The sequence below is a fragment of the Mobula hypostoma genome, chromosome 29 (genome assembly GCF_963921235.1).
Source record: "Mobula hypostoma chromosome 29, sMobHyp1.1, whole genome shotgun sequence".
Classification (NCBI taxonomy): Eukaryota; Metazoa; Chordata; class Chondrichthyes; order Myliobatiformes; family Myliobatidae; genus Mobula; species Mobula hypostoma.
The window spans coordinates 17,752,367-17,778,645 of record NC_086125.1 but is presented as its reverse complement, the minus strand read 5'-3'; the positions used below and the strand labels follow the sequence as shown (position 1 = coordinate 17,778,645).

Genomic DNA, 26,279 nt, shown 5'->3' with positions numbered 1-26,279 from the left:
GTGTAGACATCACAGTTGGCATGGATGAGCTGGGATGAACGGTTTGTGCCTCCCCTCTTGACCTTATCTACATATGTATAGTCTGACTGTTCTCCGGGTTGCTGGAATTGACTTATTTACTATGGCACAGAAAGGGGCCATTTGGCTCATCAGATTATGCCAGCTCCCCAAGTTACAATCCTAATAGTCCCAACTACCTGCTCCTTTGATTCCCTTGTCAGAGAATTCCTTGAAGTAACTTATAGCAACCAATTTTTCTATGAGCAACACAGATGATGCTGGAGGAAGTCAATATGTCAGACAGCATTCTGACAGAAAAAGACAGTTGATGTTTCAGGTCACTGGGGTCGAGTGCCGAAGGTCAAACCCATGATCGAAGGGTCCTCGGTTTGATACCCAGAGGTTGGCAAAGTCCAGAGGGAAAAGCTGAAGTTCAAAGTCTAGAGCTTGGTGAATCTGGATGTAGAAGCCCAAAGGTCAAAAACTGAAGCCGTTCAGTCCAGAAGTCAGAGGATTGATGTTTGCAAGTCTGGGCCAGGGACTGGAGGTTGGAGGCCCGATATCTGCAAGTCTGAGAGTCTGGCGTAAAGGACTGAAAGCCCAGAGGGAGCCTGTCCTGGTATTGGAGGCCTGTCTGTGTGAGAGTTAGTGGGTCGGAGCGTTGGAGAACGCTTGTTTTGCTACTCTCTTGTTTTATTTTGTGGTTGTTACTGCTGCTAGTGTTGTTTTGCTGAACACTGTGGGCATGCTATGTTGCCCCTACAAAGTATGAAGTCTCTTGCGGGCTGACTCCAGTATATCCTTAGGTGTGGTGGTTGTTAATGCAAATGATGCTTTTCACTGTATGTTTTGATGAACATGGGATAAATAATGAGGTTGAGAGCATTCACTGGGATTGAGAGAGTGGGGAGCTAGTCTGTACAAAAAGATGTGAGGAAGTGGTGGTGGGGGCAACAGCTGGAGCAGGAGCGCAGCAGAAACTACAGAGGGGGAGTAGAGAGAGGAAGGGTCTTACAGAACTTCCACTGAAGATAGAACACCTTGAAGAAACTTTGCAGTGGAGTATATCATAAAATGCCAACCTTCAAGTGAGAAAACTCCCATTTGCCTTCAGTAGGTCTCAAGTTACTCCTGTGGAGGGTGAGTCTTTAGCCACAGAGCAACTTTTGAGGTTAAAGTGGATTTTGCTTAGAACAATTTTCCATTTTAAAAAACCATACAAAATTAAAGTAAAATGGACACAACAGATGGCAATTGCTGGAATAATCTGGAACACACACAAAAACTGGAAGAAATTAAATGAGTCAGCCAGAATACCTCTTTATACTGGGTGTCGTCCCCCCATCTCTTCAGTCCAGACGAAGGGTCTTGACTCAAAACATTGACTGCCCATTTCCCTCCATAAATGGTGTCTAAACTGCCCCTACCAGCAAATCTTTGGGATGGGAGGAAATCGTTTGATCCAGGCAAGTTGTACACAGACAGGAGCAGAAGTGAGGACAACACATTTAGCAGTTGTAACACTGTGGCCCCAGAGGTGGTGGTCTTAAACTTCGACAATACAGCATAATACCATCCCAAATGGGAGCAAGATCCCAGCATAGCATCAACTAAACACTTCCCCCTCACAATATACAAATGGAATCCATTTTTCCCTCTAGAGCAGAAGGAAATATTTCCCAGATTCTGAGGTGCTTACACTAAGCAAGAATTCAAATTCCTGCTCTCCTTCGCAGTGGGTGAGAGGGAAGTGAGTGGTTAATAGTAGGGTGGTACTGTGGAGAAGGAGCAGATCATTCACTGCGACCAGGAAGGTGCCCCATACATTATGCATCCTTCACTGAAGACTACCGACAACCGTGCAGCAAAAAAACACACAGCATTTTGTTGGATGGAAAGTACATACTTTTTATTTGTGTTTACAATGCAAAGAGTTTAAAAATACAATCATTTGGATGCCCATAACACTAAATTCATTGATTTGTTTCTATGTTCTTGGTCTGAAATGGTTAAGTCTTTGAAATGTTGATCTGAATCATTCTCACGTAGGATTTCCTGGTTTTTTATTCCAATAATTTTCCTGGTCATGCATTACACCAAATGCAGGTCCCTCTTCGGAAAGTACGTGCTTTAACTTGTTTTCCAAGAAATATGTTTAAAGAGAAGCTGTGAAGTTGGCAATTTCAGCAAACACTATGGCTCCTCCAGTTTAAAGCACTAACATTGCCAAATGTGATTCTGATCACAGACATGGGTAAACTACCCACACCACCATGCCCTAAAACTGCCAGGCTTCAGATATCACAAAACGCCAGCCTTCAAGCGAGAAAGCTCCCATTTGTCTTTAGAAGGCCTCAAGTTACTCTTGTGGAGGGTGAGTCTTTGGCCACAGAGCAACTTTTGGGATTAAATTGGGTTTTGATCAGAATAATTTTCCATTTAAGAATTACAACATAAAATTAAACATCAGACATCTTGTTATTGACCATAATGAACGAGATGTTTTGGTGTAAATATGTTGCAGTACAAGTGCCAGAAATTGTCATTTTAAAACATCTAAACTTGATTCATCTTCCTCCTGCTCTCTCTTTTTTTCTCTCTCTTCCCACAGAGGTGTTTAGTCCAGGTTAGAGATACAAGAACAAAGGATGGGGAGCCTCATGACTAATTAAATTGCAAAGGACATTTAGCCAGTCAGATGGAGAGGCAGAGAGGAGAAGATACAAGGGGAACAGTATGATCTGAGTGAAAGGAAACTAAAGGCAATTCCTGGTGTTCTAATCAGGTGTTCTCCACAGGGGAGACCAGATACACTTGCATCAGGTGGATACACCACCCTCCTGAAGGAGCTGACTCCATGACAGACAAGACAGCCAGCAGCCCAACATCCTTCAGCATTGTGCTTGTGTTATAAGAACCCAGAGAGTGATTGTCAGCAGGGCATTCAATTGAAGGCAACCCTGAGCGTCTCTTCTCAACCAACACACACATACATACATAAACATACACTTCACATTAGGTGATGAATCAGGAGCAGGAAACTGGGTGTTTTTCTATTCCTCACAACTCTCAGCTGATCCTAGGACACCAAGATTAATTATGGTATCCCACTGGTATGGCAGATCCAAACCAAGGCATCTCCAGCACGTAGTTTAGCTACACTGCACAGAGTAATCTTGGGGAAGTTTGAAAAGTCAGCACGCAGTAACATGTGCCGTACAATATGAGGTAATACAGTGCTGTATGTGAGGTGCAGTAACATGCAGTGAGCGTTCTGAGCTCAGCTGTACAACACACTGGTGCAATGGCCTCAACAGGACTTCTCTTCCCCGTGATCTTAGATAATAAGCAAAAGTATAGAGAGACAGAACAGGAACACAAGACTCTTAAAAAGCACAAACATTCTCAGCAAGAAGTGAGCAGGATGTCCATCTTTTTTTTTTAAAGATGTATCACCAGAAAACAAGCAGCTGGGGCCCAGATGTGTTGTCGGGTTAATGACTGTTATACTGACCTCACTATACCCTCCAACAACAATGCCAGAGACAATGAATTACTAATCATTTAGAACAGATGCTGTGATTAATCATTTAAACAAATAATAAATCATTTATCACTTATGATGACAGATGATATAATAGTTATTGATAATTGGTAGATGATCATTTTAGTTAAAGACAAATCATTAATCATTTATATTGGATGGTGATAACAAATCATTGATCTGAGATGATACATCAATCACTTACAAAACATTCCTATATAATAAATGATCATGATAAATTATTTGTGATAGATGATATGTGATAGTAATAAATAATTATTTATTAAATAATGATTCATTAATCACTTAGATATCAGTAATTATTTGATGGTCAAAATGAGAAATCATTAATTTATGATGATGACGACAAGTCACTAATCACTCAAAGGATGTTAAACGTATTCTGCTGTTTAAGTGCAATATCTTCTAACAATGGGGATACCACTTTTGATGGGACATCAATAGAAAACAGAGACGTGAATTAATCAGATACGGATATAGGATACAGGGAAATGCAGAACTACAGCATCTGATCTCTCTCCTTTTTTAGTTCAGCCACAAGAAAGTGAAGATGAAGAGAAAGTTAGCCTCTGCGACACTTTGGAAACAGTGATCTGTAGCAGAGGCAGAGTTCGGCAATGCCAATGCCAGAATGAGCTCTTCTCAAAGCCCTGAGATATTCACAACATAATGGCAAAACTAGAAAGGATAAGACTCCATTCACCCATACACCATACTGTTCACACGGAACATAAAATAAATAGAAAATATTATAGCCTTTTTAGTTTTTTTTAAATAAAACATTATCCATGCAAGAATCACATAAAAAGCAAATTCCTCCTACTCTGCTTCACCCACTTCCACATCAAACAGTTTTAATGCCTCTGTCAACACTAGTTCCAGTCCTACACAACTCAGTTATCACCAAGCTTCAGAGGGGTACAGCTGAAACACACTTGATCACAGCACCTACCTCACTCCTCCAACTGCCCACTCTTCCGTCTGGATGAATGAACAGAAGAGCAGTGTCTTGCCAGTAGTAGCAAAGAGTGGAAGGTGAAGATTATGAGGAGGTAAACTTTGGGCAACCTTAGGTCTGGGTTTGCTCATGGCAACTCGATCTCAAGAAAGAAGCAAAAGTAATCTGTAGTGAACTGGAGAAAGGCATGGAGATGGGGGTGGGTAGATGCAGGATTATAAAGGGTTAAAAAGCAAACTGCTTGAAGTGCTGAAAATCTGAAATGAAATCAGAAAAGCCTGGCATCATCTGTGGAAAGAGGGACAGACAGAGTTAACATCTCAGGGGAAAGACCTCATTAAACAAGCATGTTATAAATGGCAGAGGGGATAGGTGTAGATATAGAGAGATCAGGGAATGGATCTGACAGGATGGAGACAAGAGTATGCAGCAGACACATCTCCTAAAAAAGGTGCTGAAAGCTGATCTATGTGGAGTTGTAGACAGAGGGAGGCAAGTGAGGATAGAGGAGAAAGAAGCTAACAATTCTGAAACTGTGAGATGCTACAATTTGCCATGTTACACTGGTTCATTTGTTTGCACTGACAAGTTCCCAAAGATTTCCTGATACCGTGGCCAGCATGTTACTGAAATAACCTCTTCCCACATTCAAGGTGAAACATTTACTTAATCCACCTCAAAAAAATTCTATTCCCTGGTAGAGTTTAAACACTATCCTAAATCTGATAACCAGCCCACTAAGGAGAAAAAAACAGTAATCTGCCAACACCTGATTATTCTGGTATTGTAAGATGACATTTCAGCACAAGGGCCCAGTGAAATATGGTGTCAACATTACAGAATGGAAGAAAACTCACAGATCTGATATTCAACAAGTTATCATTTCTATTGCCTGACATGTAAAATGAGATCAATCTAAACTGCTGGATCTACTGAATCCTGCAGTGATCTCATGCTTAGAACAAGAGAAATACTGGACACTGTAGCATCAACAGATACCCATATAACCCCATAAATTAACATGCAATTGATATATTGTGAATTACTAATTCCTACTTTTCTGACCAATCTACTCTATGTAATGCTCACTTTGGCTGTCAGTGTGTGATATGCATGCAATGTATAAGCTATCAATGTGAACGCTGCAGTTCAAAGTTAACTGCAAAGATTAAAATAAAAACTTTATTCAAAGTAAAACATAAAAAAATAAAAATGCAATAAAACTGCATTTTCTTCTTGAAAACCTCCAACTGACTGATAAATTGAACCATTTTGATTGATTTATTCCAGGTAGCACTGTTTGCGCTCCAAACCTGCAGCCCTTAAGCACAGGTTCCAAAACACTGTGCATATCTGTGTGTGAGGGAATGGAGAGAGGTTGCCTGTCCTCTGGTGGACAGTATAATCATGTCTGAGAAAGGGGAGAAGCTGTCAGCCCTCCTGACAACAGCACACTGAGTAATGTTATTTGCTGCTGTGAGGAGGAGGACAGACTGCCTGCCCTCCAGAGGGCAACACAATAAACCAAGGCATCCAGAGAGTCTGTATGAATGAAGGCAACTACAGAAAGTAAAATGCTTCTTTGGAAACTACACCACTGAAAGTATTTTTTTACACAGTTGTCTCCTTCAACATAAAGAACTAAGAGTTTAATCCTAAGTTTAATGCGAATGGATAAAGAACTTGGGAGCAAAGATGATTTTACATCAATGAAAATCAAAAAGAGTCTGCAAATGCTGGAAATCTGAAATAAAAGCAGAATATGAAGGGAACATTCAGCATTTCAGGCCACAGCTGTAAGAAAAGAAACAGAGTTAAAGTTTCTGACAAATGGTCTTTGATCTGATGTATGACTTTCCCTTCCCACAGTTGTGGCCTCAAATGTTGCCAGTGTACTGCTTTTATTTTACAATGATTTTACATCACACATTTCAGGGAGTGGAAATTTCTGAGGCACAAGTTGTTCTAAAGTTTCTTTCCGAATTCAAAGTAAATTCTCAGTGAGTAAACAATCCTCTGCTCTTCTCTCTACACTTCATTATAATCAGGGCTAAGTCTAGATGGATAAGTAAGTAGTTTTGAATACCTGAGCCCTTATCTATTTATTGGACTTTAAAAAGTTATCAGCTATTACTCTTTAGTCAGCCTCACCACACCTGAGGAGTGTGCTGAATGCCCCCCCACCTCGCCGGGTGTAGCTTACTTGTTTCAGACCCCAGAGTCAACAGGAGGCCCTAGGCTTGTTCTGCCAATCACTAGGACGGCACTGCCCTGCACTTCAAAAACAGGTCCCTTCTCTGATCCATTTCCCTTACATAACAAAAAAATCTATCAATCTGCGACTTGAAATATCTTCCCCCGCCCCCATCTATTATCCACTGTAATTTAGATGAAAGAGAGCTCCCTCGTCTGCTATCTTTGTGCCAAGTCTGTTAGACAACCTCACTCAAATGATAGCAATTTCCATGAGTGATTATGATGGAATTATCATTATTATTATTCCATCTTCGCATCCTACTGGTCAATTCATTCTCCTGTAGCACATTCAGTCCATGCACTTCAAATGGAATGGAAACGCCAACACACACCCACCCACAAATCCACAACCATCACCATGACCCATTTGAAGGGGATAGTGTTTAGGATTCACTGCAAGGGACCACATCTTGAAATTATGCCACCGTGAATGTCTGCCAACTAGCCAGGCACTATGGACCATATTAGGATACGTGCAGACTAATATCACACAAACTCACATTGAGACTTCAGAGTTCATCATTGAAAGCCTTTTAAAGGCATTGTAAGTGAAACTATTAAAGGTTCTTAACTGACCAGAATTCTGTTTTACAGACACATACACCGCAGAACTGGAAAGAAACCAGAGCAGGGCTAGAGTGTACAACCCCACAAGACCCACTCAATAAAAGTATGGCTTATCTCATTACTGCCCTCAAATCCACTCTTCCTGCCTGATCCCCATAACCTCTAATTCCCATACAGACTAAACATCCAGAACTGCCTGGAGTCTCAGTGTTGCGGGTACTCTGTCGTCACACATTTAAAGTGAGAGATTTTGATGAAAGGAATTGAGGTTTATACTGATGGGGCAGGAAAATGAGTTGGACATACCAGATCTGCTACAATTACAACACACACAGAAGCAGCAGGAAAGTCACTGGGCCTGGTCTCTACCATTCCGATCCAATCAATGGTCTCAGTCAAATAATTTGATACTCACATAATGCAAAAAATCTAGTGAACACTTGAATATTTTTAATGACTTAACACCTACATCGCTCCAGTCCAGGGTGATAATTTCCAAAGATGCACAACCTGCTGTGAGAAGAAATTTCTCTTTTCCTAACCTTAAAAGAAATTACCTTCATCATGTGTCTGCACCCTCTAGTTCTAGATCGATATCCTCTTAAAAGCCACAAAATAAAACCACTTTGTAGGCTGATACAATCTGCTGCAATTAATAATCTGCTTTTTAACATTCCCAGGAAGATTAAAGCTGCTAACAGGCAATTCTATCTTTCTCTTTGGTGTTTTTCTCTGTTTCATTCCACTAAAAGCTATAAGTTTTTTGTGAGATGAATCAAAAATGCTCTGTAGATAGTTTATTGCTAAGTGCCTCTAAATTTAGGAGCTGGTTTAAATTTTCAAGAAAAAAGCAGGGCGAGACGGTGGTGACGGTACCACTAAATGTTAGCACACTACTCCACATGCAGGAAACATTGCGTCTGTTAACAAGGAAGTGCTTTATATTCTGATTCCTGAGAGTGAAAGGATTTGGGATAGGGGTTGGGAAGAGTGGGGAATTGTTAAAAAATAAACAATGGCTCTTCCATGGTGTAAGTGGGCTTCCCTTCCTCTGTATTTGGGAGATGAGATCATATCAACAGTAACTTCATGGGGAAGCTGAATATTTGGAAAAAGATTATTTACTTCAAAACTGGCTTGTGAAAAGCAATCTGAAGGGTAGCAAAATTTACACTATCATACCTGCGTTCCCTCTCCAGTTCCTCTTATACCTTCCCACTTTCACGTACTTTCTCACATACTTCTCCCCTTTCAATATCAAATGACAGCCTGCTTTCAACAAAACATCAAGCAACAGTACTTTGTAATTCTGAAATAGTACAAAGAAACATGAAATGCAAGACCTTGGGGGTGGTCTGCAGCCTGTACCAGAACACTGCTCTTTCTGAACAAAGCTCCTTCATAGGATTGTACTGTTGGTACAAGTGCTATCCATTGCCTACGTGTTTACCTGCTGAGTCAACTTACAGCTGCTCTTCAGACTCTGAAGATCAAGCACATCCTTCCCCATTTCAACTAGCAGAAAATTACAAGCTCTTTTTCATTTCCATACTTTAACACCTGCACATTTCTGGAAATCTCAAATGATTATCCTCACAAGAACACAAAAAGACAGGAGCAGGAGTAGGCAACCAGGCCTATTAAGTCTGTCCCACCATTCAATATAACCATGGCTGATCTCTCCCAGATCTCATTGTAAACAATAGTGTGTACTGGAGGTACCAGACTTTTAAACAGCTCACACTGCATAGGCCAACTCGATCTCAAGGCACCATTGCAACTTCTGACCAACCTCCGTAACAGGAAACTGCATCAAGAAAAGCAAACAAATTCTGCCAGCACGAGGAATTCTGCAGATGCTGGAAATTCAAGCAACACACATCAAAGTTGCTGGTGAACGCAGGCCAGGCAGCATCTCTAGGAGGAGGTACAGTCGACGTTTCAGGCCGAGACCCTTCGTCAGGACAGATTTGAGGCTTTTACAAACACAATATGCCTGGATTCCAGACCAGATTCCTTTGTTCCAATGGATGGAAAACAGTCATGTCCATAGATGTACAGATGTAAGTTTCACCCATAATGTACTGACTTTTGATGTCCCATTACCTTAATATAAAATATTGTTAAATGTGGCTTGAACTTTGACTTCAAAGAAATGAACTCCAGGTTAAACCATATGTAGAAAGCCAAGCAGTTCCACTGCTCACAGCCAATGCATCATGTTTTACAAATTATTTTTAAACCAAAGTCAAGGTCGTAAGGAGAGGAAAACAAGGGTGAAATTTTCCAAGTATCTAAAGACTCCCTCAGCTATCATGAAATTTGTTCAATGTACTACTGACAACATCTAACAAATTCCTCCATTCTTCACTTTTTGTTTAACTGCACAGGGCTCTGATCCATCTCATGTTCATCCACATCGAGAGAATATTCAATGCAAGACACGAGCACTTAATCCAGTGCAGAGATTGTTGTGGAATATAGTGATTTCGGGATAGCAGCAGTTTCAACTTGTACTCTAAAAGGTAAAAAGATTTCCCACTGAGATGTTACGGTAACTTTTGCGCAACATCTGATCTTACTGCAGAGGTATCATCAACTGTTCAATATTAGTATGTGGAATGAATGATTCACTTCCTTTGCCAGTCGTTCAATTTTCAATAATGCAAGGCCACCCTATAGACCTCTGCCCTGGAAGACTGCTGTCAGAATAGTCTTGGACCAGGGAGCTCAGTTTCAAGTTGTGGTTACAGTCTGAAGACAGACTGACCTTATGCATAGTGTGAGCTTTATATTGTATGCATTCAATGTTAAGCACAAGGAAACGGCCTTGCTGTCTTCACATAGTGCCTGATCCTCAATTTTACAGATCTGATTGCAACACACTGAACAACAGAAATAGAACCATAGGAGCTACGGTACTCTTTTTCAGCTCATCAACTTCCTCTCCCTATTGCTCTTTGAAGAACCATCCAGTTCAACTAGTTTCTTTGTACTTTCTTTGTATATACCTATTGAAAAGTAACTAGGTTGACAGACACTGAATCCCGAGAATGTCCGGAGATCTTTATTAGATTATAAACACAAGTGATTATGCAGATGCCAGTAATCCAGAATAACACACACAAAATGCTGGAGGAACTCAGCAGGTCAGGCAGCACCTATGGGAATGATAAACAGTTGATGTTTTGGGCCGAAACCCTTCATCAGGTGCTGAGTTCCTCCATCATTTTGTATGTGTCGCTCTGAAGATCTCTTGTTACCCTGTGCCTATACTCATTGCTGAGGGTGTTCTTTGGGTGAATTCACAAAGGCCTGAGATTGGCTGATCAGAGTAAAAGTGACCGTTTCTGGTACTCAGATGATAGCGAACGGCTGAAGAATTTTCAGATAAGGGAAACTTGAAGGAGTAACTTCATGCATGATCTGTAACATGATGCAATTTAACAAAGAAGTTCTTTCTCTTTACAGAGTGATTTGGATCATCCGATATTTAGAGTTATATTTATAAAACAAATAGAGGTGATGATAAGAGAGCAGTAGAACAGGGCCACCAAACTGATAGATTTGTTGAAATATTCCGAAGTTATTCTCAATACAACAGAATTCTTGTTTCTGTATGCATCACAACTGGACTCTGACAGGCTTCATTCCCAACTCTCAACTTATTTGGTGTGGTCTCTGTGGGAACCACAGACCATCTTGTGCCAGAGAGGCTGCGGTAAATGGTTTGTACAGCTGTACTGTCACAACTGTCCGCTGTCGCTCATGGGCAAGATCTGATATTTGCAAATAATCCAACAGACCTTCAGTTTTCAAACAAGGGATTTTGAATATAGTTGTATGTCTGAATTGATCTAAACCAAGGACTACTTGTTCCTGAAGGTATCTCTAAATAAGACTTTTTTAACGAATCCTTCAGTTTTAATGTCACCACCATCTACGATTGAGTCAGTTTCACTAATGCCATATCTGTTCTTTATCTTTAGCCTGTTCTGTAACTCAAAGCATACATGAGTACTTCAGGGAATGATTAAACTGCAATGCTATCTCTGTGCCTCTTGATAATGAGAACACCCAGCATATAGCTTATTTACAGCAAACAGGTTCTCACTACTGTTATCATCTGCACAGGCTTCCAACAGAAGTCCGATCCCCTCTATCTACCAGTCTCACTCACCCTTCTTTCTGAGACCTAACAAAACCCCTCAAACTCATCATAAACACACATACTGAATCCATTTCTAAACTAATTTCATAGCCCAGTCCTTCAAAATTGCATCAAAAGCCAGATTTTCAGCTTCCATCAAAAGCAGAGGAATTATAAACACAGTTAGAAAGAAATGTTTGTGCCATGGGGGAAAGGAGACATTGCTTTCAACTAGTCTAGATTGAGTTAACTATTTAAATTAAAAAAAAACGTTATTTGGTGAAGTAATCAAATGTGTGGAGAAAATTCACAGTGGATCTAGAAATTTACAAGAGAAATGTGGAAACTGTACGTTAAATCAGTTTCTTTGTTTAAAATGAACCTCTGTCCAAAATAGATACTGATTCAGGGGGCAAAAAAAAGGATGAGCTCACAGGGATATTGTATAAGATTTTTACTCACTGAGTGCTCTCCCACAATCCCCTGACATGGATGAGGTTCTATCAGAATTTCACCCCAATGTACAGAAGTGCTTTCGAAGAGAATATCACTAAGTGTGATGCAAATCTTCAAAGTTACAACATGCAACACAGAAACAGATGCTAGCTTGTCATGTTTTGCGTAAAATTAAGATTGGTTTAAGTTTACAACCAACTGGAATCACTTCATAAAATCAATCCAAATCAAGCTTTGTTTTGAATGTGCCGGCATCAGTTGCTATCAATGTGAAGAATTATGCAATTCAAGTTAAAAATAAAAGCCTCAAAGCATAAAAAATCCTAAGCCTTGCTTGACAAAATGCAGAATTCTCTCGGCTTCAATGCTCATGGAATGACAGAAACTCCTGGAGCACACACTTTCTACTACCTGCCCATGGCATCATCTTCCTTCTATCTCCCTTCACTCTCTGTGAAGCAGCCCACCAACCTGACCCACTCTGGGACATTCTGACAGGCCATGGCTGGCACCTGCTTAAAGCTTTCCTCACAGTGCAACCTCACAAATGGAAACACATTCTCTGGCAAATGCAGAAAGTAGTTGCAAACCAATAATGAATTAATTTATCAACCGTAGTGTACACTAGCAGAAAATACACGAGGCAAGTGTAGAGGAAGCACAAACAGATGTTTGTAAAAATCAGAATTAAACTGAGTTTTATAAAATTCCACCCATTGGGCTTGATGTATCTTGCATCACCTAACCTCAAAGCAGGAGGTGGCAACTGGGACACTGATATAATCACCTAAATTGCACTGGCACCCGTATGAACAGCAACAACTATGCAGGTATTATAAAAAGAAATTGCCAGCACAAGTGTGATTTCAGGTTGCAGCAGCACCGACACTCACTCAGAATCATTACTTGCATATGGAGGTTGTTTACTAATCCACTGAAAATCTGACATTTTCACCCAGTGAATGTACCTAGGTTACAGACACTGGGCATGCATCATAACACACTATGTCAAATCAACTAACAAGAACAAAAATACCAAGCAAACAGCCTTGGTATACTCCACCAGACTTTCACTTGAAGAGTAATTCTGAAAGCCCTGTCTGATCTGAACCTTTTCCAAATAGATTTTAAAAGTTACTGTCAGAAAAATAATAAAGCAGCAGTTTCTCATGCGTTTGAAACACACTAGTCTATTGTATAACACAGGTGCCTGCACACTAATACATTGAGAGTTCACATCAGCTACACTTTCATATTTAATAAATTAGCTAAAATCCTTTTTTGATCACAGTGCATAACCCGGTAGTATTTAAACACTATATAAATTTGCAATTCCTCTGCAGTGTGCAATGACCATTTGTCCCATAAGGAGAGATTAATGGGGAGGGCAGAGGTTAACGGCAGCATGTAAGCTTTTCACAGTAATAGTGGAACAAACCCTTAGTCCAATATGTGGTTTGCCACACTTTTCCTTGTTTACTTTCTACAGACTGAAAGTATCTTCAAACACACAACAGCCCACACTCCTGAGTCAATCAAAAAGAACACAACACTAGACAGAAAAACCATGGGTAGACTATGTACAATTCATCAGTCTCAGGAGCTCTGCCTGATGATGTGGGTGTTGCTGATGACTTGCCGATACTCTTTCCTCCCCCACAGGTTCATTTACCACTCTGCTGGCTACCTGGAGAAAATGGGGAGATGCTGTTGGCTGAGGATGCTGCTTGATCGTGGGGATTCAGTCTTTGCCATAACTTCTTTAAACCATGAAGCTACATCCACCTCTAAAGTCTCATAGCGTCTAATAAAATTGTGTTCCTGTAGAGAGAGAAAAGGAAGGTGTCAAAGCTGCTTACTCAGTATAGAAAAAAGCCAGAATAAGATAATGTGCCATCCCTCAATCTCTTCCTTGGAGGCATATAGTGATGTGGCTCTGAGTTGGTCACTGGCCAAGTCCAGAAGCATATAGATACCAAGCTCGGCAGTAGATGCTGAGAGAAAAATGCAAAGGATAACTTTTCTTAAATTCATTCCACTAAACTCCCTACAACACTTACCACGGGAAGTACTAGCAGGAGTAACCACCACAGAATCGTTATAGAGGGAATCCAGCTTTCACTCCAAGGAATCACTGTGATGATGCTCTCCAGAACAAACTTTTTCCTTAGTCCGTTACCTTTCTCTAAGTAAAGCTGCAAAACAATGTGTTTGCAGCAGGACCATATCATTATCTAGTCAGAGGATCATAAGTGGCAAGCACCATTCAACCCAATCATCTCTCTAATAAGACAAATTCAGAAGTGGAACAGTTGATGAGTGTTGGTAACCCCTCCACCACTCTGAATACTCACTACTTTTAGAACCAGTGGCTTTGCTGTGCGTGACAAGCAAAAAGCACTGCAGGTACTCACCAACGCCATTTCGACAGGAAGTCACAAACCTGCAACCTATGTCATCTGAAAAAAAGGAGTGAGCAGGCCAAGAGACGGGAAGGGGGAAGGGGAGAGGAGGGGAGGAAGGGGAGAGGAGTGGAGGAAGGGGAGGGATGCCAACCAAGGGAGGGGGAGGGAAGAAGAGGCTGACATAGACAGAAGATGCATTTGAAAAAAAACAACTTGCAAGGTTTTCTCCAGGCTATGTACCATGCTGTCATATCATTCCTTATTCCTCCTTTTCTGCTGGGTTTAATCCTCAGTTTCTCTCCACACCCTCTGCCCATCAGTAGCACTCTAAAAGGATCTGCTTTAGGAGGAATGATGGTATGGACTGGATGGATAAAATGTTTTCCAACAAAAGACAGAAAATAGAAAAGCACTGCACAGGAAGAGTCTTTGACCAATGACATTATGCTGAATTAGACTAGTAATTATATGCCCAGCTAAGCTCATCCCTTCCACCTAAACAATGTCCATATCTCTCCATCCTCTGCAATCCTGTTCCCCCCATGAATCTCTAAAACATTTCTATCATATTTATCTCCTCTACCACCCCTGGCAGTGCATCCAAGACACCCACCGTTACCCCTAAAGTGTGTGCACACACATCTTTTGCTACAAGTGCACAATGGAATTTAAATTATGCACTACAAGTTGTCACCCTTTACCTTGTGGGCATGTTAAGCATACTTCACGATCGTACACAATCACATTTCCTTTTCCGGTTTCTGATGCGGACAGTGTTGACAACGTGGAGTTTGCAATGATTTGTCTGCAGATTTTAGAACTGGCTTATTTATACTGTTTTTATTGAAGAAATTATTCAGTGCGCACATATTGTCACTGGGCAAAAATTGCACAGCACAAGATTTTTGCGTATACTGGTAATTGCAAATTAGAGTTAACATTTTACACTCATTGTGTAAAAAAAAAATCTTGCCCCATACATCTCCTTTGAATTTAACCTCGCTCACCTTAAGTGCATGTCCTCTAATATTATAGACATTTCATCCTGGTTTTCTGCATTAATTACTCATAAAATGTGGTCTGATCTTCATTAAGTCACAATAATAGACAAACACAATCTGCCTAAACCAGTAACATGCAAACAACTGTACTACTTCTCATCAATACTGAGTACACCATTTAAACAATGACAGTCTAGGTTCAAAAAAGTATGTGAACCTCTAGGATAATGTCATCTACAAAAGTTATTTGGAGCCAGGTCTTCCAATTAACGAACTAAGATTGAAGGTGTGGGTTGTAGAGGTACCCCGCCCTATGAAAAAGACACACAAAGTCAGGTTACTGACAGAGACTGCTCTTCTCAAGAAAGGTCCATTTATGTGCACCATGCCTCGACCAAAACAACTTTCAGAGGATGTTAGAGGAAGAATTGTAGAAATGTACGAAGCTGGAAAAGGCTACAAGAACATTTCTAAGGACCTGAATGTTCATCGGTCCACAGTAAGAGAAATTGTCTACAAATAGAAGAAATTCAGTACCGTTTCTATTCTTCCTAAGAGTCGGTGTCCTGCAAAGAACACAGTATGCAATGCTGAAGAAGGTGAAAAAGAACCCAAGGGTAACAGCAAGAGCTCTGCAAAAATCTCTAGAATTTGCTAAAGTCTCCATTCATGTGACCACTGTAAGAAAAACAAGAATGATGTTCGTGGAAGGACACATGAAGGAAACTACTGCTCTCCCAAAAAAACAACATTGTTACACATCTCAAGTTTGCAAAAGACCACCTGGATGTTCCACAACGTTACTGCGACAATGTTCTGTGGACAGATGAGATAAAAGCTAAACTTTTTGGCAGAAATGCACGCAGATGTGTTTGGAGGAAAAAGGGCACTGCTCACCAACACCAAAATCTCATCCCAACTGTGAAGCATAGTGGGAGCATGTCAGGATAGGGGTCAGCCACCTGAATCTTAATGAAGTTGGATGGTGCAATAAGACAATGATCCGAAACACAAGAGTAAATCAACAACAGAATGGTTTAAAAAGGAGAAAACTGGTGTTTTGGAATGGCCAAGTCAGAGTCCAGTCCTTAACCCATTTGAGGTGCTGTGGCATAACCTGGAGAGGGCTGGTCATGCAAGGTATCACAAAAATTTTGATGAACCGAAACAGTTTTGTTTGAAAGGTTGATCTAAAATTCCTCCTCCCCATTTTGCAAGTTTGATCAGCAGATTCAGGAGACATCTGGTGGAGGTTGCTGTGACAGGAGGTTCTACCAGTTATTAAATACAAGGGATCACATACGTTTTCCAGCCTGGACTGTGAATGATTTGAAAATGCATTCAATAAAGACATGAAAACTACAATTATTAGTTATTAGTTTAGACAAATTGTGCTTGTGTATTATTGTGTTAGATGAAGACAAGACCACATTTTAAGAGTAATTAATGCAGAAAACCAGGAAATTCCAAAGGGTTCACAAACTTTTTCTTGCAACTGTACCTTCCACAGCATCTCAAGGTTGACGAACCTTCTCCTCTCCTTGAGTATACTTTCAGCATTCCTTTTGCTACCTGCTATTAACCCACTGTTAACCTAGTTACCAGTCCCTATCAATTTCTCTCAGGAATGCAGAGAAAGTCCCTTTTCACTATTTTCTTCTCCCGAGTCAAGGATCTGAGTCTGACTTTAAGTTGTTCTTGCCAAACTGAAATATGTTACACTGAGATTACTGCTTCTAAATGCAGCCCATTATCCAGAACCATTGTAAGAAGCCGTCGTTCCTTGTTGAAGTAGTTACAAGACTGCTGAAAGTACCTCTCGATATTATGCAGTTATGAAGAATACATCATGCAAGCAGAGCAAATCAGATGAAATGTGGAGTGAATATTCACAAGCAAGTCTTTTAGTGAATGCTTGAATCTTAATTTAACCCGAGAACCAAATCTGCTTTTATCCCAGGCCACGACCATATGGACCTACTATAATGTTTCAGGAATACTCACAAGCAAACATCACAAAGGAATACTCACAAGCAATTTGTTGTATTTTGGTCTCTTCCTGTGATCCTTTGTAAGGCTAATAGGAAAAGAAAAGAAAAGAAAGAAATGTAGGCAGATAAATTGAAAATAAAGGCTAATTAGATTTATTGGAAATTTTAATGTTCATTTCAATTGGGACAAGCCAAAGAGCTCATGCCAGGATAGTACTGGCTTTATGAGAATATTCAGGCTATAGGTCTTCCTAAAATAACGGCAAGGTTCTGTGAACTGTCCATAACTTGAGTAGTTGACAAGTTCATAATGCTCATAATAGTGATTACTTCCATCCACACTGACTTAAGAGAAAATCCCTCCATGATGTCCTCCCTTTCTGCAATTGTAATAATATCTCTCATTAACAATGCCACTCCCCAACTTTTTTACTTCCCTCTCTGTCCTCTTTGAAAGATCTAAACCCCAGAATATATGGCTGCATTCCTGCCATTGTGACAGCCAAAGTTCAAAGTGCATTTTTTTTATCAAAGTAAGCAATACCGTATACAATCTTGAGATCTGTATTTTTGCAGGCAGCCACAAAACAAAGAATCACAATAGAATCCACGAAAAAACCCACAGAACAAAGACTGTCACACAAAATGTGCAGGAAAAAAAGAACAAATTGTGCAAACAATAAAAAACATAAAACAAATAAGACATAGAACTTGAACTGGAGAGTCCCTGGAAGTGAGTCCATATCCACTGAGCCAGTTCAGGGCTCCTGTCAGCCACAGTCTCGGAGCCAATTCAGCGCTGAGGCAAATGAAGTCTCATGGAATAGTAAACAGAATACCTGTTCCCCCTTTGCCCTTGATGCCTTGATCTTTTAATCTGGCTCGGCACTAAAATTGGCTAATCATTAATTCATTTCTTGCTCTCAGGCTGGGGCCCCGCCACTTTGATCCAGGCTGAAGTTTCAAGTGGACACCAAGTCCACTCCAGCAATAGTCGCCGCAGCTGTACCTGCATTCTCGTGAGTCCAGTTCACCAAATCCTTCAAGATACCACAAAAACGCTTGGGCCAAGTCTCTGCAATGGCCACAGTGTTGTAGTTCCATGTACTGATCCATGCTCTAAGTTTATTACACATGTTCCTAAAACTTCTTGCATTAAAATAGCCACCTTTCAACTATTACTTTATCATCTTGATTACTGAGGTCACTCATACTTGGTGCAGTCTCCAATATAAATCTAGTTTTGATGAGCTCTTTGCAACTGCTTATTCACTTTCATAGATGCTGCCTGACCTGCTGAGTTCCTTCAGCGTTTATATGCGAGTTGCTCTGGATTTCCAGCATCTGCAGAATCTTTTGTGTTTCATATTTCACCCATCCAACTGACTACAATTATGCCCTATGCCTCCTTGCAGTACCTCTATACACTCCCTCTACCTCTACACCAACCGCTCTATCGTCTAAAGTAGCACACTGGTTCCCATTCCCCTGCGTTAAACCTTTTTGCAACAGTACAGGAGGCCGCAGTCAGACAGCTTAAGAGTGCGAGTGGAATGGAGAACTGGCAGGTAAATGAGAACTCATCATCACTCTTATGGACTAAAAGTGGATACTCTGCAGAGCTTATCAAAACTAGATTTATAGAGGAGACTGTACCAAATATGGATGACCTCAGTAATCGAGATGATGAAGTAATGGTATAGAACACAGAATATGAATGTGGTTAACCTTTGAGGGCTCCTTCGATTTCACACGGAGTATCACTTCCACTTTTGATAATGGGCGTTTCTGTTCAGATACAACGGTACAAAGCAGAGCCCCGATGTTAATGAGAGATGGTAAACAGCAGTGAGAGTTTCTCTGGAGCCCTGCCTAATTTAATGGTAGCACCGTATGATGTTTTTGTAATGGGTTTCATGGCTGTACCCAGACTGGGAGAGAAACCTAGTTGGCCCATGTTAAAGCAGAACATAGGTGCTAAGCATACATACAGGCTCATGGAGAAAGATACACTGCCTGTTGGACCTCATGTGCCTTGCTAAAATTGGAAATAATCAGATTTGGTTTGACATAGGACATTTTTTAAAATTTTAATTTCTGATCCAGCTCAAACAATCAAACCTACTGAGGTCAGTTGTCTTTCTAGCAATTTCCTACTTGAGTTGGATGAAGAAGATACTTAGAACAAGGGCAGATTGACAGATGGTTGCTTTTCAAGACTGAGTACCCAAGACGAGGAAGTCACTCTCAGTTTCAGCTACATCATCATGGGTTTACAGAGTTTGGGAACAGTACGGGTGTCATGGATATGGTGTATCCGGGTTTACAGAGTTTGGGAACAGTATGGGTGTCGTGGATATGGTGTATCTGGGTTTACAGAGTTTGGGAACAGTATGGGTGTCGTGGATATGGTGTATCTGGGTTTACAGAGTTTGGGAACAGTCCGGGTGTCGTGGATATGGTGTATCTGGGTTTACAGAGTTTGGGAACAGTACGGGTGTCATGGATATGGTGTATCTGGGTTTACAGAGTTTGGGAACAGTATGGGTGTCGTGGATATGGTGTATTTGGGTTTACAGAGTTTGGGAACAGTACGGGTGTCATGGATATGGTGTATCTGGGTTTACAGAGTTTGGGAACAGTATGGGTGTCGTGGATATGGTGTATCTGGGTTTACAGAGTTTGGGAACAGTCCGGGTGTCGTGGATATGGTGTATCTGGGTTTACAGAGTTTGGGAACAGTACGGGTGTCATGGATATGGTGTATCTGGGTTTACAGAGTTTGGGAACAGTATGGGTGTCGTGGATATGGTGTATTTGGGTTTACAGAGTTTGGGAACAGTATGGGTGTCGTGGATATGGTGTATCTGGGTTTACAGAGTTTGGAAACAGTACGGGTGTCATGGATATGGTGTATCTGGGTTTACAGAGTTTGGGAACAGTACGGGTGTCGTGGATATGCTGTATCTGGGTTTACAGAGTTTGGGAACAGTACGGGTGTCGTGGATATGGTGTATCTGGGTTTACAGAGTTTGGGAACAGTACGGGTGTCGTGGATATGCTGTATCTGGGTTTACAGAGTTTGGGAACAGTACGGGTGGTGTGGATATGCTGTATCTGGGTTTACAGAGTTTGGGAACAGTATGGGTGTCGTGGATATGGTGTATTTGGGTTTACAGAGTTTGGGAACAGTATGGGTGTCGTGGATATGGTGTATCTGGGTTTACAGAGTTTGGGAACAGTACGGGTGTCATGGATATGGTGTATTTGGGTTTACAGAGTTTGGGAACAGTACGGGTGTCGTGGATATGGTGTATCTGGGTTTACAGAGTTTGGGAACAGTACAGGTGTCGTGGATATGGTGTATTTGGGTTTACAGAGTTTGGGAACAGTATGGGTGTCGTGGATATGGTGTATCTGGGTTTACAGAGTTTGGGAACAGTACAGGTGTCGTGGATATGCTGTATCTGGGTTTAGAGTTTGGGAACAGTACGGGTGTCGTGGATATGGTGTATTTGGGCAGAAACAGAAACAGTTCCTGTTCCAATTTTTAAAAAATTAATAAACTGCAAGAAGTATAGATGGAGGCCATAGAGAGGAGGCTGGTTCCCATGATGTGCTGAGCTGCGTCCACAGCACCCTGCAGTTTCTTGCAGTCATATGAACAGCAGTCGCCATATCAAGTCATAATGCATCCAGATAGAATGCCAAGTAACAAATCACTGATTACACCGATCCTTATTCTTGCATCCTAGCAACTACTCCTCCACTTCCCTTCTCTCCTCTCTCCTCCCCTGGTTCTACCGTCACCCACCTACACTAGGTACAATTTAGAGAGGTCAACTAGCCGACTAACTGCACACCTTTGGGATGTGGAGGAAAACCAGAGCATTCAGAGGAAACCTTCATAGTCACAGGAAGAACATACAAACTCCACACAGCACCTATGGTCAGGGTCAAACTGAAGTATCTGGAGGTGTGAGGCAGCAGGGCTAACTGTTGTGCTTCTGACTGGTTAAGGAGAAAAGAACCCAAAGGTTATCTTTGCCCTCAAAATCGTTTCTTCAAAAAAGGTGAGGCAAGTTCTTGACGTAAACTAGGAAATCAAGAGAGTTCTAAATTAATAGGTAAGTGGGCTATGCGTGAGAAATATCAAAGTCTGCAATCCCTCAACATAAAGGTGTGAAGACTGGGCCACTACACGGAAATGAACAATGACGGAAGACAGGAGAATAGTGAGGCTAGAATTCAGGGAATTGCTCTGTAAATCAGAGGAAGCATGGTAAACGGAGGGCAAATGATGTGTGTAAGTGCTATAAGGAAATAGACAGATCACACAAAAACAGGAGCAGCAGGTCAGCCTCAAGCATGTCCCAGCATTCATTACGATCATAGCTTATTTATACTAGTCTCAACTCCTCTTCTGTGCTAGTTCCCAGAATCCTTAATTCATGGATCTTTCAGATATCGATCTCCACCTTAGATCAAGCTAATAACCTGGTCTCCTCCACCCTTGGGGGCAGGGAATTCCAAAGATTCAACCTCCCTCCCCTCCCTCCCTTTCCTATGCACCTCAGTTAAATGACCAGCACCTTACAACTATGACCCCTTGTTTGTGATCATAGGACCAAGGAAACTACAGGTCTTAATATGATTTAATTTCAACTTGGATGAATAGGTCATGCAGAGGAGAGTTTTGTGACAGATATGAGGATTATAAATTTAAAGGAGAGAGGGCAGGAGAAGTTATGAAGCAAGAATGATTAAGAAAGAGTGAGGACCTGTGTGAAACGTGGTCAAGGTGCTTAAAGGAAAAGTCTTTCCTCAGCCACTTTTGGCTAAAAACACCATTTTTGTTTGTTCCATTCCATGCCATTTCCTTGTAACACAAAGAACTGTTGGCATTTGCTGTTTGAAAATGTTCATCAATATAGAAAACTCGCCAATTCAAACTCCAGTTTACAAATCTTTGAACTTATCGTATTTGCATCACCAACTAAGCTATTACTTTATAAAATAACAACATTTATCAGTGCCACTGTCTCATAAAACCCCTGGCCACTTTAATGGTGGCCACCTAGATGCAGATTTCACTCCATTAGTAGTGGGGAGAAAATAAACAGACGTTATGTAAAAAAAATTGCATTGTAAGATATTCCCGGGTTTTACTCACCAATCTTTTACAAATGACTGGAAGTCCATTGAGAAGCCCATGCTTGAAGGAAGCAGAGGAGGATCTTCCTGCAGCACCTTTGTTAAAACTTCAAAATCTGTTTTACAGTTTTTATATGGAAACTGCCCTGTAGCGAGTTCAACCTGCAGAAAGATGTACAACTTGGTTAGAGGAACATATTGAATCACGGAATTCCTCAATTGATTTGATAGAAACAGGTAATTATTTCATTCTACAGTGCATGAATTAAAACATAAATTCCAAATTCCTTCAGCTTCTACTGGTTTAGCAGTCACACACCACCCTGACTTGGAAAATACCATTGCTCCTTTAGCTGGTTCTAAAGCGTAAAACACTTCAACCAACAATGAGGAGCAGCACCTTCATCAGGAGGACTGCAGTAGTTCTCATCTCCACCATCTCAAGGACAATTAGGATTGAAAATAAACACTGGACTTGCTGACTATGCCCTTATCCTGAAAAGTAAAACAAAAGTGACCTGTGTCAGGACATTACTCAATCAGTGTGCTTTCTGCTCTTCAGCTTGCACAGCCACTGACAGCGGGAAACATGCTAACAGCCATGGAAAAGCACTGCCAGAGGACCACACAAAATTCGGCCATCAATGCAGGCACACCCTGCATTCTACCGTCACTCACCATGATTACATACTCCTCCATAAGACAATTAAAGTCAGGAGCAGTACCATCCTTCCCCTTCACAAAGACTTAGCAAAACTGTCCCCAATTCATTTTACATCATCCGAGCTGACACATGTTGCTCCAGGTACAAATCCATAATGTAGTTAAGTGTGGAATACATCTGATGCAGGGAACAAAGTCCTCATCCCTGACTCAAACTTCTTTTGGACAGCACTGGACATCCTTCAATATAACCCACACTAGCCTTGGCCATTATGGGTACCTGGTCCACAAAAGGTGCCAGATGACTCAATACATTTGTGATAGTGCCCTATCATCACAATCTGTACATTAAGATCTGCTGTAGAAAACACATTTCCATTTAATATCTCAGGAGCACAATGAGTGGATTGACAGAATGTACATTTTTATTCTGCTACAACATAGACAACAAAGAACATAACCAAATGGACCTTCCAGCACTGAACTAGGCAATACATTCAGCCATAGATGACTTCAGAGATCTCTCCTAGCAAGCATATGGGGACCAGTCTCCTCATCAGAAGAGTTATCCCACCGGTTGAAATTAGCAGTAGCATGACGCAGAATTATACATGTCCTACCCAAGGACATATCCAACAGAGATGGTGGTACAATAGCGTACAAACAAGACAAAGCATTCAGGTTCTTCAGTAACGACAATACACCTGTAAAGTCTGATGCATCAGATGAAATATGTGCAAGGAAGACTCCTTCTCATTGCTACTGCCTTTCCTAGATTGATTCAGTGCTCTTCTATGTTGAACAATTCTAAAAAGAAATGACTAAAATAACAAGGGTATTCCATTTGTTCATCATCCTTCCCCCATCTGATTCCATCTCTACAATTGTTCCACTCTCTCAGTTCTCTATACAGCATACTAGATAGTGACTATACCGGTGTGCTATGGTGAATTACACCAGTTGCAACAGTTTGTACTATAGTTAGGACAAGTACATATGCTAGTGTGGTTACACTGACCAGTATATAAAAGAAGAGTACAAGTCTAATGCAGATTGCTCATGCTTCCTTACCAGTGAAATTCCCAGACTCCAAACGTCCGCTCTGATGTCATAATCGGGTTTGGTTGGATCAGGAGGATCGATCCTTTCTGGCTGTGAACAGAAAGGAATCAAAAAATACAACACCAAGTGAAAATCCCCAAAATGCAGTCATACTCCCATCCCTTCATTATGCCAGCAGCAACCTCGGGTACAGTCTCTCTAGCTTGCAGTTTTGGTAATTTCCATAAAACCATAAGAGATAGGAGCAGAATTAAGCCATTCAGTCCATCGCATCTGCTCTACCATTCAATCATGGCTAATTTATTACCCCTCTCAACCCCCTTCTCCTGCCTTTTCACCATAGCCTTTGACGCCCTTACTAATCAAAAATCTATCAGCCTCTGTTTGAAATGTACCCAATGACTTGACCTCCATAGCAATGAATTCCACAGATTCAACACCCTCTGGCTAAAGAAATTCCTGCTCCATGTCTGTTCTAACGAGACATCCTTCTGTTCTGAGGCTGTGCCCTCTTGTCCTAGACTCTCCCACTGTAGGAAACGTCCTCTCTATCCAGGCCTTTCAATATCTGATAGGTTTCAATGAGATCCCACTCCCCTCCCATTCTTCTAAACTCCAGCGAGTACAGGCCATGGCCATGAAACACTCTTCTTGTTAACCTTTCCATTTGAGGGATCATTCTTGTGAACCCACTCAATGTCAATATATCATTTCCCAAATATGGAGCCCAAAATTTCTCACTAAATTCAAAGTGTAGTCTGACAAATGTCTTATAAACCCTCAGCATTATTAAACCCTTGTTTTTATATTCTAGTCCTCTCAAAAAGAATGCTAACATTACCATTGCCTTTCTTGCCACTAACTCAACCTGCAAGTTAACCTTTAGGAAATCCTGCATGAGGACTCCCAAATCTCTTTGCACTTCTGATTTCTGAATTTTCTCCATTTAGATAATAGTCTACTCCTTTATTTATTCTACCAAAATGCATCACTTCCCAACACCGTATTCTATCTGCCACTTCTTTGCCCATTCTCCTAAACTTCAGACTCCCTGCTTCCTCAACACTACTCTCCCTCCACCTGCCTTAGTATTATCAGCAAAGCCATCTGTTCCGTCATCTAAATCAATGACATATAATGTGAGAAGAAGCAGTCCCAACACCGACCAGTGTCGAACACCTCCAGTCATCGGCAATCAACCAGAAAAGGACCCTTTTATTTCCACTCTGTCTCCAGCTAGTAAGCCAATTTTTTTTATCCATGTTGGTATCTTTTCTCTAATTTCATGGGCACTATCTTGTTAAGCAGCTTCATGTGCAGCATCTTGTCAAAGACTGTCTGAAAATCCAAGTAAACACCATCCACTGACAACACACATAAAAGTTGCTTGTGAATGCAGCAGGCCAAGCAGCATCTCTAGGAAGAGGAACTTCTATGTGTGTTGCTTGAAATTCCAGCATCTGCAGATTTCCTCGTGTTAACATCCACTGACTCTCCTTTGTCTATCCTATCTGTTATTTTCTCAAAGAATTCCAACAGATTAGTCAGGCAAGACTTCTCCTTAAGTAAGCCATGCTGACTTTGGTCTATTTCATCATGTGCCTCCAAGTAACCCGAAATCTCATCCTTAATAAAGGACTACATCTTCACAACCACTATCACTACTGCCTTCCTCTTCCTTTCCTTACCCTTCTGAGCCTCAGGGCCGGACTCTGTGCCAGAGGCACGGCCACTGTTGCTTCCCCCAGGTAGGCCGTTCCTCCCCCATCCCAACAGTACTCAAACAGGAGTACTTATTGTCAAGGGTTACAGCCACAGGGGTACTCTCTAGTAGCTGACTCTTCCCCTTCCCTCTCCTGACTCTGTACATTATGTACAGTTATGTTTTACTTGTGAATGTGCCATGTGCCTGTGCTTACACAACTTGGAAAACACAGCACAGAAAGAGGACCTTTGGTTCATGGTGCTGTGTTAATTACACCTTAATCCCTTCTGTTTGCACATTTTTATGCCTATCTCAGAGCCTCTTAAACATCTCTGCAGTATTTTCC

The 26,279-nt window shown here is 41.2% G+C and overlaps 1 protein-coding gene across 2 annotated transcripts in view; it reads right to left on the bottom strand.

Annotated features, from left to right (window-relative positions):
* Window positions 1–1,892: 1,892 nt before the first annotated feature.
* LOC134339397 (dual specificity mitogen-activated protein kinase kinase 7) overlaps window positions 1,893–26,279 on the bottom strand; it is a 101,013-nt gene continuing 76,626 nt past the window's right edge. For both annotated transcript variants that reach the window (XM_063035858.1, XM_063035859.1), the window contains 4 exons: window positions 24,238–24,318; window positions 22,523–22,665; window positions 17,390–17,435; window positions 1,893–13,773 (listed from right to left, as the gene is read on the bottom strand). In XM_063035858.1, coding sequence (XP_062891928.1) covers window positions 13,636–13,773; window positions 17,390–17,435; window positions 22,523–22,665; window positions 24,238–24,318 — 408 coding nt within the window. In that variant the 3' untranslated portion in view covers window positions 1,893–13,635. The remainder of the gene's footprint in view (window positions 13,774–17,389; window positions 17,436–22,522; window positions 22,666–24,237; window positions 24,319–26,279) is intronic.